The sequence below is a fragment of the Chanos chanos genome, chromosome 3, assembly GCF_902362185.1.
Source record: "Chanos chanos chromosome 3, fChaCha1.1, whole genome shotgun sequence".
NCBI lineage: Eukaryota > Metazoa > Chordata > Actinopteri > Gonorynchiformes > Chanidae > Chanos > Chanos chanos.
Window position 1 is genome coordinate 29,983,490 of NC_044497.1, and position 13,472 is coordinate 29,996,961.

Consider the following 13,472-nt stretch of genomic DNA (forward strand, 5'->3'; position numbering starts at 1 on the left):
TCTCTTTCTCCCTCTTGCTCTCATTGTGTGTGTGTGTGTGTGTGTGTGTGTGTGTGTGTGTGTGTAAAAGATTTAAAAGCTAAATTTTAACCCCTTCCAGTGTTTGATTGCGAGAGTTGTTTGATAGTGTTTTAACAGGATTCTGCATATTGTTGTGCAGATAGCAGAAAGGCTAAAACATGCTCTTTGATAGCCTTTCTAGTGTTTTGTTTCAATCTTTTAAGTCACTCAGAGGATGCAGACAAATAGTTTCACTTGTTTTGTTACCACATTTAATGGCGGGAGCTCTGACACTCAAGGAAAACGAGAGGGGTTTTAAAGCTCATGAATTCCATGCTCTACAATATGCAAATGTGCCCCGTGCCGATAAGACAGTATTTAATCCTGCCCCTTGCCTCAAGAGTCTGTTTCCAAGCTTTTCAGAGCTTTTTTCCCCCCTCCCTTGTCTCTCTCTCTCTCTCCTTCTCTCTCTCTCTCTCTCTCTCTCTCACTGGCTCACTCCAAAACCACACTTTCTGAAGATATTGACCCTGTAATGTTGAAATGACTAATCTCTCTCTGTCTCTCTCTCTTTCTCTTTCTCTTTCTCTTTCTCTATCTCCCTGCCCCCCTGCTCCCTTTCTCTGCTGTCCTTCTCTCTCTCTCTCTCTCTCTCTCTCTAGGCCCATGTGTTTCGTGAAGCAGTTGGAGATTCCTCACTATGGCAGCTACAGGCCCAATGTGGTGCCTACAACGCCTCGCGCTAACCTGGCTAAAGAGCTGGAGAAGTACTCCAAGGTGTCCTTTGATTATGCAAGCTTCGACGTGCAGGTGTTTGGCAAGCGCATGCTAGCCCCAAAGATGCAGACCAGCGAAACCTCACCCAAAGCCTTCAAAAGTATCTATCACGGACCAAAGAAGTCATACTGATAAATGAGAACATTTTGAGAAAAGAGCAAATAAAGCTAAGTTGATCTTTCTTTGCGTCTTTCAGCTAAACAGCCCTTCCCCAGGGCCTCTTCGCCCAATCACAGCCTGCACTGCTACAGCAAGACTGGCCCCTCTGGGGCCTATGACTACTCCCATGATGCCGAGGCAGCCCACATGGCTGCCACAGCCATCCTCAACCTGTCCACTCGCTGCTGGGAGAGACCTGAGAACCTCAGCATCAAGCAACAGGACAAGGTAGAGATGTCAAACGCTCCACATCCATGTCTTTCAATCCAAACAGAAGCACCTTCTTGGCTATCTCATTTAACATGAGACAATTTCTGTGACTCTTCAATCAGAATAGCATTTAGCTTAGCAGAAAATATTATCTGTTAGCTACTTACAGTGCATGATGCCTTTGGTTTTGCCAAAGTCAGCCTTTTGTTTTTCTTTGCTCCACTGATCTTTGTGTAGCAGCTCTAGGACCTGTTCTCTACTGTTAGTAGATGAGAGAGAGAGCAGTGTTGAATAACGGGGGAGGGGTGGTGCCCCCACCAGTCTGGCAGCTTCATGAATGTATCATTTGGTAGAGTCTGCTAGAGTGAATGGGTGGTGTTGAGGTTTGATTTCGTCACTTTTCCTCACTTTTCCCTTTCATCCCTCCATCCTGTTCATGTTATTGCATTAAGCTGACATTGAGTTACCAGGATTGCAGTAGGCCAGGTGTGCCACTCTCTTTTGTTCATTTTTTCTGCTAGTTTCAATGTAATGGGATGATGAATATAGGTCAAAGTCCCCCCACTTACTCTCTTTCTCTCTCTCTCTCTCTCTCTCTCTCTCTCTCTTCCTCTCTCTCTCTCTCTCTCTCTCACTCACTCTCTCTCTCTCCCTCTCTTTCTCTGTCTCTCTCTCTCCATTCTTCTTTCTCTCAGGCTCCTAATTTATCTCCCCCCTCCCTATCTCCCTCACTCTCTCTCTTTTGCCTTCCACATCTCCCCTCTCTCACTCTCCCCCTCTTCTCTCTGTGGTCGATGGGGAGGAGAGAGCACAGTTACTCAGTAATTGTACACGCTCTCTCCACGATATTGTGATTTTTTAAAAGCTTTTCCCTCAGCAGAGGGAGTGACTACTTCATCATTTTTCGATTTCCTGACATGTTTTTTTTTTCTCCATGGGGGGATAAAAGGAAGAGATGAATGGCTATAGAGGCCCACTGGCCCTGGGCTAATCTGAATGAGACTGTTCTAGGATCAGAGCCTGTTGCATCCCCTCTGCTTTCTCAAATAGCCATTTTGATATTACAACACAATTAGATCCACTTCTCCTCATCTCCAGTTCTACTGCATTGAAGAACATCGTTTTTAACAGATACTACACTTTCTCATGCTGTGTTAGACTAGAAATTAACATGATATGACACGATACGATATGACACAGCACGATATGATACGATATGATGCAATACCATGCGATACGATACAATATGAAATGTAATGTATTGTAATGTAATTACATATTTGTACTTATGTTTAGAACATGGACATTGAGGTGGATGAGAATGGTACTCTGGACCTGAGTATGAAGAAGCCCATTAAAAAGGAAGGAAGTCTGTCTTGCACCAGCCCAGGAGTACGCTCCCCAGACCCCTCTTCTTCTTCATCATCCTCCCATCACCATGGCAACAGCGGCATGACCTCACCCCACTCCATACACACCTACAAACAGGAGGAGTGGGAGGGGCCACTTGACTTCACCAAACCCAACCGCCAGAGAGAGGAAGATGTGGAGGAGGTTAGCCCACTCTCTTTGCACTCCTTCACAAAAAATACTACATAAATACTAGTAGTGTAATATGATTTGTCATCTATAGCAATGTTATTGTAAAGCCTTGTTGTACTTTTACATCAATTACCACATACTTTCATGGTTAAAATAATGTTTTTTTATAAGTTACTTTAACAGTAATGCTCTTTTCAAAGATCTTGGCACTGCATGTCAGGCAAATGCAAATTCATACTATTCCTCACATACAAGCTACTTGTCTTTCATCTTTTTGTCTGTCTGATAGCTTATATTTTTATCTGAAAATCTTTCCTCAGGTGTGTTGTTGCTTGTGCGCTGACATAAACACAGTATGTTATGTCTTCCTCTCTTTTTAACCCTGCAGATGGACCACACAGCACAGTCGTTTGCCTCGTCTGACCCAGAAGACTGTGAGATGATGCAGGACTCTCTAGAGGACAGGAAATACCCTGGAGAGGTCACCACCCCAAGCTTCAAGGTCAAGTTCCAGTCCAAGGACGGCAAGAAGGAGCTTCTGTTGTAAGTGACTCAGAACCTTAGACATTCCCACTGTTTGTTCTAAAGGATCTGTAAGCATATCCATTCATCATACTTGACTTGTCACTGTGATACCACAAATAGAATGTTGTTATTTTTCTTCAAGACACATTTACTGTTTACTTGAATTGTGTCACCTTGCTATTTTACTTTTGAGATGCTTGTTTGAAATCAGTGGTATTTCCCTGTCCAGACTGAAGACACTGTGTTGCCTTGTTTTGCAGGTGTCCCACTCCAGGCTGTGATGGTAGTGGGCATATTACCGGAAACTATGCATCTCATCGCAGGTAGTGTCAGCTACAAAGAACACCTCCCATCCCTCCTTCAGTTTTCCCCTAGCTCTCTGCAGCTACATGATAGACAGGAGCTCAGTTGAGCGTGTAGACAGTCTCTGGTTGAATATCCTCTCTAACATCCAGCTGATGAAATGTTCTGAAACTCAAATCTCAGACACTGTCAACAGATACTGAACTTTTACAGCACGCCTTAAGCAGTTCCAGTGGAAAAAAAAAGGACAAGTCACATAGTCACACAATGTGTCTGCGAGACATGCAGATTTAAAGGACTGAAAACTAACCTTGTGCCAGTCACTTTGACACTTTCTTTTTCCTGCCTTTGGCAATGCACTGGGACTTTTGGGGCTCCTTTTCTACTTTTCTATTGCTTCTCGTCCTTCTTTCATTCAATACAGTCTCTTTCTCTCTCTCTTTCTCTCTCTCTCTCTCTCTCTCTCTCTCTCTCTCTCTCTCGCTCTCTCTCTCTCTTTCTCTCTCTCTATTTTTTTCTTTTTCTCTGCTTTTTCCAGCCTGTCTGGGTGTCCTCTTGCTGATAAGAGTCTGCGGTCCCTAATGGCAGCACACACCCCTGAACTCAAGTACGTCTTTTTGCCACTCTGCTTTTTTCTCCTTTACCCCTGAATGCTTTTCTCCTTTACCCCTGAATACTGAAACACTAAAGGCTACATGCTGACGACTCTTCCTCTTGCTCTTTGATACTTTAGCTCCTTCTGTCATTTTTTAAAGAAGAACACTGTATAGACATGGATCTCAGTATCCTTTGGGGACTAATGAACTTGAATCGCATCAATATCTTTGTCGCTCAATGTTCTCTTCAGTGACTCTCAAACTCTTTGACCCAGGTGCCCAACTCCAGGGTGTGATGGATCAGGTCATATCACTGGTAACTACGCTTCCCACAGAAGGTATGAACAAGATTACAAGCGCTCACCATAAAAAAAAAAAAAAAGCCGCACACACATGCACACACATTGGTACATACAAACCAGGGCAGTGAGGTTTAGAGTGAGACAGCGGTAGTTTTAGATAGGATTCATATACACAGTTTGAAATTGCAATTTGAGTATAATTTTATTGAAAATTAGAAGTCTCTAGAATAGGGAACATTGCTGTGGTCTTGCTGTGAAGAAACTCCAGAAAAATAGCAGGAAAAAAATGGATCTTATCACTAATTCACTGGCTATCAACTTACTCTCTGTGCAGTGTTCCCTATTCTAAAATGGGCTTGATTTTGGTCAGTGTTTGCTTTGTAGTAAATACTTTATTTGGATCGTTTGATCTTTTGATTCCATCCCTTTTGAAGGTTTTTGGCTCCACTTTTTTATGGGCTTCACACTCTCTATTTTCAGTTTGTCTGGGTGTCCCCGTGCCAAGAAAGGTGGAATAAAAACAACTCCTACCAAGGACGACAAGGAGGACTCCGAGCTCCTAAAGTTCGTACCGCAGAGAAAATCCGTGGTTTTTAATCTCCTTTTATGGTATTATACGGTAAAAAAAAAAAAAAAAGCTTTAGTTGCGCTGTCTACTCCTGTGCCAATACTGGTTACAAGTACTGTGCAGAGAAACCACCTTACACATACACAGCAGGGCTACATAATCAATCCACAATCACTTTACAGTAGTTTATTTTAGACTGATGCAGTGTAGAATACCTCTGAAAGCAGACTGTCTGTCACACTCTCTCAAAAATGATAAAAGACCATGAATGTGCTTGGTTTTTTTGTTCTCTTTGGATAAAATAGCACCTTGCTTGAAAGTTGGGGCAGGGAAATGGTTTCCAGTGGTGTAGCATTGAGGCCCTGTCACTTTTAAGGACAGATTTTTGAAAATATCCTGGGAATAAGGCCAGGATTCTTTTTGAGGAATGTAATGCAGTGGCTGCAAGCAGAGAGAGAGAGAGAGAGAAAGAGAGTGAGATTAACCGTGAAGGAAATTGGCAAGGTGATGTTTTTTGACGAGATCAATGTTGTTAACGTTCGCTTGTCTATGTCCCCCACGCAGTCACTTTCATTTGTCCTAACAGCAGTTCATTTACTTTTTTCCCTCCCTCTCTCTCACTCTCTTTCCCTTTCTCTCTCTCTCTCTCTCTCTCTTGCTTTTGTGCTCCTTTTTCTAACACCTCCTCTCTTGCTCCCGAATCCATCTCTGCCCTATTACACTCCTCTCTGTCAGATGTCCGGTACCAGGCTGTGACAGTCTAGGTCATATCAGTGGGAAGTATGCCACCCACCGCAGTGCCTATGGGTGTCCACTGGCAGCTCGCAGGCAGAAAGAGGGCATGCTGAACGGTTCTCCATTCTCCTGGAAGGCCTTTAAGACCGAGGGCCCCACATGCCCCACACCAGGCTGTGATGGCTCTGGCCACGCCAATGGCAGCTTCCTCACCCACCGCAGGTAACAGCCTCAGCAGTTACACTCTGTGCGGTCACTTTAGCCTGACTGACTACATTACCCAGCAGCACTGAATAACTGAGCATTCTGTCCACTGTCTAAAATTTGGTTGTATCTATGCAGGTACTAGTTAGTTTGTTGGTTGGTCCACAGGCTGAATGTCTAGGCAAACATTCAGCTGGTATAATTAAGGAATTGTTACTTTTTCAAAAAAAAAAAAAATGACAGACGGTATTCTGGTTGTTGTAGTCTCTCTGGCTGTCCCCGAGCCTCGTTTGCCAAGAAGAAAGCCAAGTTCCCAGGAGAGGAGTACCTCGGTACCAAGTTCAGGGCCAGTGATGGTACGACCACTACATATCATTTTCTGTGTATGAACATCTGGTCTCTATATGACATACTGTCTCTTCACTACCATTTCATTTACCTGTCACAGTGCTAGACAATGATGAGGACATCAAGCAACTGAACAAAGAAATCAGTGAGCTCAATGAGTCCAACAACGTGATGGAGGCAGACATGGTCAACCTCCAAACACAGGTACATTCACAGTGCATGTGTGTATGATGTGAACACTGTGTGTGTGTGTGTGTGTGTGTGTGTGTGTGTGTGTGTGTACGACATTTTTACAGAGCTCATGCTCTATAAATATGTATACATTTTGTGTGTGTGTGTGTGTATGAGAGAGAGAGAGAGAGAGACAGAGAGAGAGAGAGAGTTAATGTGTGGATGCATGTGAGTGTCACTTAAGTTGATGCAGGTGCAATCCTATAAAGCAAGCACTGTTAGTATGATGTGTGTGTGTGTGTGTGTGTGTGTGTGTGTGTGTGTGTGTGCGAGAGCGTTTTTACACAACACATATTAGCATGTGTGTGTATTGTGATGCAGATCTCATCCATGGAGAAGAACCTGAAGAATATAGAGCAAGAGAATAAGCTCATTGAGGAGCAGAATGAGGCTTTGTTTATGGAACTGTCTGGACTGAGCCAGGCCCTTATCCGCAGCCTGGCCAACATCCGCCTGCCGCACTTGGTGAGAGCTTATATCACACGAGCGCGTACACATACACACACACATACACACACAAACGCACACACGCATGCACACACACACACACACACACACACACACACACACACATGCTTTTGCATTCGTATAACATTCATATGATTAAAGACAATCTCATACCAAAAGTTATATATAGATGCAAATATATTATGAATCATATGATTCAGACTGACATACAAAATTAATGATGCAAATTTCCCTCTTTTCCTTTTTTACGGTAGCAGGAGCCAATCACAGAGCAGAATTTCGACAGCTACGTGAGCACGCTGACTGATATGTACACCAACAAAGACTGCTACCAGAACCCCCAGAACAAGGCCCTACTGGAAACCATCAACCAGGCCGTCAAGGGCATCAAGGTCTGATCTGGCACCAAGGAGAGTCTCCTGAAGCACTGTGGCTACACAGATAAGGAGAGAAAGCTTAAACAAAATGATACACACAAGGGCATTCAGGTTTTGTTTTTGGTTTTATGTTTTTGTTGTTTCTTTCTCTTTGTTTTGTTTTTGTTTTTTTTTTAACAACAACCTAAAACCGTCCCAGGGAGCATTCTGTGACAAGAAAAAAAAATAAAAAGATATATAAATATGTAGATTAACATGAGGACCAAAACCCACACAAGCTGCTGTGCAGAATGGCGAAGATAAGCAGAATGGAACCAAATCCTTCAGTTTATTTATGAGAAGATGAATATCTGCTTTTGTGGAAGGGGCTTGTGAGGTTTCTGTTGTTGTTATAATTGTTTATGATTTCTTTGATTTCTTTGTTTCTTTCTTTGATTTGTCAGGAAGGTACATTTTGTACGTCGGTTCCCGTCGTCTCTGAGTTGTTACGGGGCAGAGTAGCGGATAGAGGGAGCTAGTCCAGACTGATACACGTGAACATTTGAGGAAGCATTATAAGAACAGGGAAAAGTAGCTTTCAGAGCCACACAGAGTATTAGTGTTGCCTGAGTTGGCACAAGGAAAGATACTACCATTTCAAAGCACTAAATACAATACTTTGTCATACCCAGTGGCAGTGATATCCAGTGATACACACAGGCTCCCTCCTCTCTCTTCTACCACCTTTAGGTTAAAGGTTGTCTTGAAACCTTCAATTGGGAGGGGTTAAGAGAAAGAACATCCCAACCGTAAACACGTTTAGGGATTCTACAGTAGAGTGTGTGTCCTTACTATAACTCCTTATGTTCTCATGTACTCACACTGTTCTCAGATCAGTGGACACACATGGAAATACTCCCCATATGTATTACTTTATTTTGTGACTGCATAGTAGAGATTAGTTTAGAACATGGCAGCAGATTCAGTCACAAGTCTCTAGTGTACATACTCTTGACTCCCCTCTCATCAATAATATTAAAGAACAATGAACTTGCACTTCATTCAAGTGATAGTTTCGCAGTTTGATAATTATTGCAATATAAATTATTTTAGATCTGTCAAGGGTCAAACTGTTATTTATTTATATTTTATTACTATTTTATTCCAAATTTGATTATTTATTTATGTTCTCCTATTTAAAGTCAAGTTATAAAATATTTTTTAAAAATGCAACACAGCCCATCCGTTTATTTAAAAAAAAAAAAATGATGTGGTTTTCAGTATCAATATTTTGAAGAGTTATTGAAATAAGCAACCACTACTTATTTTGTATAACTTCTTTTCTTTTGATGATAGAATTTTTAAACATTTTTAAGTGCAAATATTTTTGACTGACAAATTTTTGATAATTTTATAATTTTTTTCTTTTTTTCTTTGTGTTATTTGAGTTTTGAAGAAAGTATCTTTTGACTCCCACAGAAAACAGAAAAAAAAAAGTTAAATGTATTTATTATTTATTTAATATTTATGAATGAATGAACTGTGATATGATACTGTTTATTTATTTTGTAATGTCTGTGTGTGTTTGTGAAGACCGGATCTCAGTAGTCTTTAAAAAAAATCTGTTCCTATTTCAATAAAGACAAAGAAATCATGCCTGGACAAGAAATAGAAATGTACAACATTATAAGTTTATGATAACAGACAATTTTCTTGACATACCAGCAGTTCTTCCTAAAAGAATGTAAAAAAAAAACAAAAACAAAAAGGAAAAAAAAAACAAAGCAATTTCTGTACTGTGGAAGCTTCAACTTCAGCCCCACCTCCTTTGGTGGGAGGAGAAAATTCTGGAAGAGGAAGAAGAATTGTGGGACAAAGCAAAGGACCTGACGGTCTTTGACCTCTCCTATTTCTCTGTAGCGACAAATATCACCTCACCTGGATCATGTCTAAAAGTACCGCATATCTCTTTGCCTTCTACTGGATTATCTTTCTCTCTAACAAAGTCTGTTATCTTTTAAGACACACTGGATGTGGGAAGGGGATTTAGGAAGAAAAAAAAAGAGAGAGAGAGAGAGAGAGAAAGAAAAAAAGAGAGAAATATACTGAACACCTTGAAGGAAACTCCTAACCACAAAGTCCTTACGCAACTAATATCAGATAAGCATACACCCTTGTAGCCTTATTCTTATTTTCATGTTGTTAATGCACAAAGTGCCACTAACCCTGGCTTTCTTTACTGAATCCCCTCATTCAGCAGCGACACTACCCTCGGCACATGTGACCGTGGCATAAAATAGAGTCGTGATTGTTACAGTTGCCTTTATTCCTTTGCCAAGATGGCCATACCTACACTATATATACATTCTGTAAAAAAAAAAAAAAAAAAAGACGACAGAAAAAGCTATATATAGAGAATATAAATATACATATATTTTTCCAGTGTGATTGTTAACTCTTTTTTCTCTTGTTGTAGCTTATCAAAGGAATAATATCTTTCCACAAGCTGTGAGAGCTAATGTGAGTAGGAGTCAAATCAACCACCACCCCCACGCCCCCTACCCCACCCTCCCAAAAAAAAAAGGACCCAGTCTACTGTGGTTACAGAACGCTCGTGTTTTATAAAGTGTAGAGTTACATTTGTAAAGCTCAGAACTGGGGTTGTTTGTAAAGTTTCCTATTCTCTGGAGTTTTTAGTCTTTGATCCACTCTCGTTGCATATTCTTATGTACAAGACACTCGTGAACTGGGTCAATTGTGATAAGAGCATGTGCTCTTTATCAGTCTTAGTGTTAGGTGAGTGCGCTCGAGTCTGTAACCATGTCAGTGCATTTAAGTGCACGGAAATTGAAGAAAAAAAAAACTTTATGGTGGTTTTGTCCTTAATATTGTATGTTGTGAAGTTCCAATGGAAAAAAAAAAAAACAAAAAACAAAAACAACAAAAAAAAAAAACTTCCTAATGATGGAACCCATGATTATATTAGCAAGTGGTGAAGTTAATATAGCACCTCTTTATATTACAAGACCACCATTTTGTCTCCAACTAGTGTGTAATGTTGTGAAAATGATATGCAGTGGCCATTATGTTCATTTTGGGTGTGATGAGAGTGTTATTATTTTTGGGCCAAATTCTTTTGTGCACTTATGACAAAGCATCGTGAATGGCAACTTTAGGCCTCTCTGGCCTGAGCTTTGAAAACAAGACTGACATTGGCCAATGGACCTTTTTTCATTGCACCAGTTTGAGTGTGAGAGAAAGAAAAAAAAAGAAAGAGGAAAGACACATGTTGATTACCTGCTGTAATTCAGTGTAAGTCTGTGTGCTCTTGTAGATGTTGAGCGCTCTTTGCTTCAGCATCTGGGCATTTGATTCAATGGATTTTGTCATGTTCACGTTCGGATCATCAGCACATGAAAAACGATATTGTTTGTTGCAATATTTGGACCTGATCACTGAGATTCGGAAGGGAAAAAAATGATCGGTTTAACTCTTTTATTAGGGATACGTTTCAAGAGATGTTGTACCGGTTATGCCAGTCTATGGCTCAGATTGAATCAAGGCCTGGTCTGAAACAGAGCTAAGGATCCCATGGAAGATGAATTTCCCCTCACATTGCTATTGATGTGTTATGTAGTGTCATGCCCATGTACAGGGAATGGGACAGAAATTTGTTGCATAAATGTTTTTTCTTTTTTTTTTCTGTGATTGTCAAAACCTGTAAGGATTTCTGTCCTAACTTGCCCCATAACCTTTCCCCAGGATTTTATTTTATTTTATTTTTTTTTTTTTTCAATTCTACTCATTTTTCTTAAACAGCACAGGAAATACACTAGTGCCCTGAGTGAGGTTGATATCAGTCTATTTTTTTGTCTTGTGGACTGTAACATATCAGACACTGACCTATCAAACTTTGGTCTATGAATTTTGTGGCATTTTATGATCCATGAGCACATGACTGTAGTAACAGAGATCTTTCATTAAATCAAAGCATAAAATATAAAGGGGAAAAATACCCTTACAACAATATTAAATTGCTGTGGCGCCAAACTGGAGCTAAAAAAAAAAAACTTTATTTGCTTAAGTCTTGGGGCTGGGGTAGGGAAAAGGATTGTCTAAAGTTTATCTTTGTATCATTGCTTCTCCCTATGGGTAACGTGTAGCTTGAGGAGGAAATGCAGCCATAGAGAAAAGCTAAAAACAAAATGAAGGAGTGAGGACAAAGAAATGTAATAAAAGCCAGCAATTCTTGTATAATGTGTTTATGACCACTTTGACTCACTACCTGCATTGTACCACAGATGATACATGAGTGATGTTCCCAGAAAGGGTTAATATAACTAATATAACCTGCTGACAGGATTTTAATGGCTGTTATTATTAATTATGAGCACTATGAACTGCTTATTACTACTGACATAAGATACAGTACAGCATGAATAAATAGTTATGCTTTGTTGCATGATTCGGAGGGGGTGATGTCAGTTGTGATAAGTAGCTACAATTTTATTTACTTTATTTTATTTTTTGCTTTCGAAGAGAGTGAGTTTTGTGAAAATGAATACTTTGGAATGTGAAAAAATACTCTGTGGCATCTAAAGAACAACATTGTTTTTTTTGTTATTGTTGCTGTCATTTTTGTTGTTGTTGTTGTTTTGTTTTGTTTTTAAATCTCTCTTCACAAACTCCCTGAGCGTCAGTAGCCGAAGTTCAGGTGAGTCTGTAGTTGACGACAGCAGCAGCTGTGTTTATGCTGTTTATATAAACCCCTCTGGATCTGAAGTTAAGATTTTGACAAAGTAGACATAGTCTCCCCCTATATAGAGGTCTTGTTTCCTGAGAGAGTGACACAAGAAAAAGGGCCTGATAAAGATGTCCAGATTTTTTTTTTCATTTAACAGAATGCATATGGGGAGGGGAGAGAGAAAGGCATGTTTGGTACAGTGGTGTGTTTCCATAGCTGATATAACCAAAATTGCCCCCAGCCCCAGCCCCAGCCCAACCACCACCCCCCCTCCCCCCATAGGTACTGTAGCATAAAGCTGTGTAGTTTCATCATGTGTGCCTTTCACTCTCCATTCACTGCAGGAAAGGATATGTTTACATTTGGGAACTGGGTTCAATTCTCACTCAGGACATGGTGACGGGGGATAAGGGGGGAGGGGGAGGGGGAGGGGGGGCATTGGGTTTGGCAATACCAATAGGAGATGAAATATGTCTGGCAGATATTAACAAAATATTGTCATTGAGGCATATTCATTTTAATTTAAAGGAAACAATAAGCATATATATCTCAACAAATTAGTCTTGGGATCTCAAAAAAAAGATGCTTAAGAAACTGTGATTATGATGATTCAGGTACAAAACTGCATGATCAGTCAAGCGTCAGTGAGGGAACAGTCTCAAAAGAATCATCCAAACTTAATAAAGGTGAAACATTTGTGTGCAGGGCATTATTCAGAGAAAAATGACATTCTGTACAAATTTGTATTAAAGGACAGTGTTGTTGTTGTATTAAACACTATTTAAAAATTTAAAAAAAAAAGACTTAACTCACAGTCAGGGTTTGTCCACTAATTCATTTTTACAGAGATGAGCTATTTTTACTGGTGATTTTGTAGCCACTGATATAATTCTTCTTTAGAAAATGACAAGAATGGGTACTTCCAAAAAAAAAAGTTTAAGCACTTCCACAGTGATAGAATTTATGACTATGATAGAATTTTTTGTCACTTTTGTAGCAGTTGGCATTCCTTTGCTAACATTTTGTAGAGTGGGACAGACCCTGGCTGTGATGTTCTGAGGTCTCTCTTTTTTCTTTTCTTTTCTTTTGTTTTTGTTTTTGTTTTTGTTTTGTTTTCTTTTTTTTTTTTTTTTTTTTTTTTTTTTTTGCTTTTTTGGGTTTTTTTTTTTTTTTGGAAGTGAACTCTGTAGTCAGGACTGGTTTGTGATTGTGTTTGTGTACCCTTGTATTTGTGCTCCTGTGTCGGTGTTCAATGAGAAAAGTATTGTCTGTTATTGTGGAGGTACGATTCATTTTAATGTTATCAATGGAAAGCATTAATAAAGAGTAAAGAAAAAAAAACGATTCTGTTTAAAAATCATTTATAAAATGTTTTCCATAACTTACATTAATGTCCAGTGGGGT

The 13,472-nt window shown here is 40.0% G+C and overlaps 1 protein-coding gene across 1 annotated transcript in view; it reads left to right on the plus strand.

The window, feature by feature from the left end:
• myt1b (myelin transcription factor 1b) overlaps positions 1 to 7,366 on the plus strand; it is a 29,060-nt gene extending 21,694 nt beyond the window's left edge. Inside the window, exons 12-24 of the mRNA XM_030767426.1 lie at positions 663 to 877; positions 974 to 1,164; positions 2,443 to 2,700; positions 3,077 to 3,231; positions 3,474 to 3,536; positions 4,055 to 4,123; positions 4,388 to 4,450; positions 4,895 to 4,978; positions 5,718 to 5,939; positions 6,186 to 6,277; positions 6,370 to 6,473; positions 6,822 to 6,965; positions 7,223 to 7,366. Coding sequence (XP_030623286.1) covers positions 663 to 877; positions 974 to 1,164; positions 2,443 to 2,700; positions 3,077 to 3,231; positions 3,474 to 3,536; positions 4,055 to 4,123; positions 4,388 to 4,450; positions 4,895 to 4,978; positions 5,718 to 5,939; positions 6,186 to 6,277; positions 6,370 to 6,473; positions 6,822 to 6,965; positions 7,223 to 7,366 — 1,804 coding nt within the window. The remainder of the gene's footprint in view (positions 1 to 662; positions 878 to 973; positions 1,165 to 2,442; positions 2,701 to 3,076; positions 3,232 to 3,473; positions 3,537 to 4,054; positions 4,124 to 4,387; positions 4,451 to 4,894; positions 4,979 to 5,717; positions 5,940 to 6,185; positions 6,278 to 6,369; positions 6,474 to 6,821; positions 6,966 to 7,222) is intronic.
• The last annotated feature ends 6,106 nt before the right edge of the window (positions 7,367 to 13,472 follow it).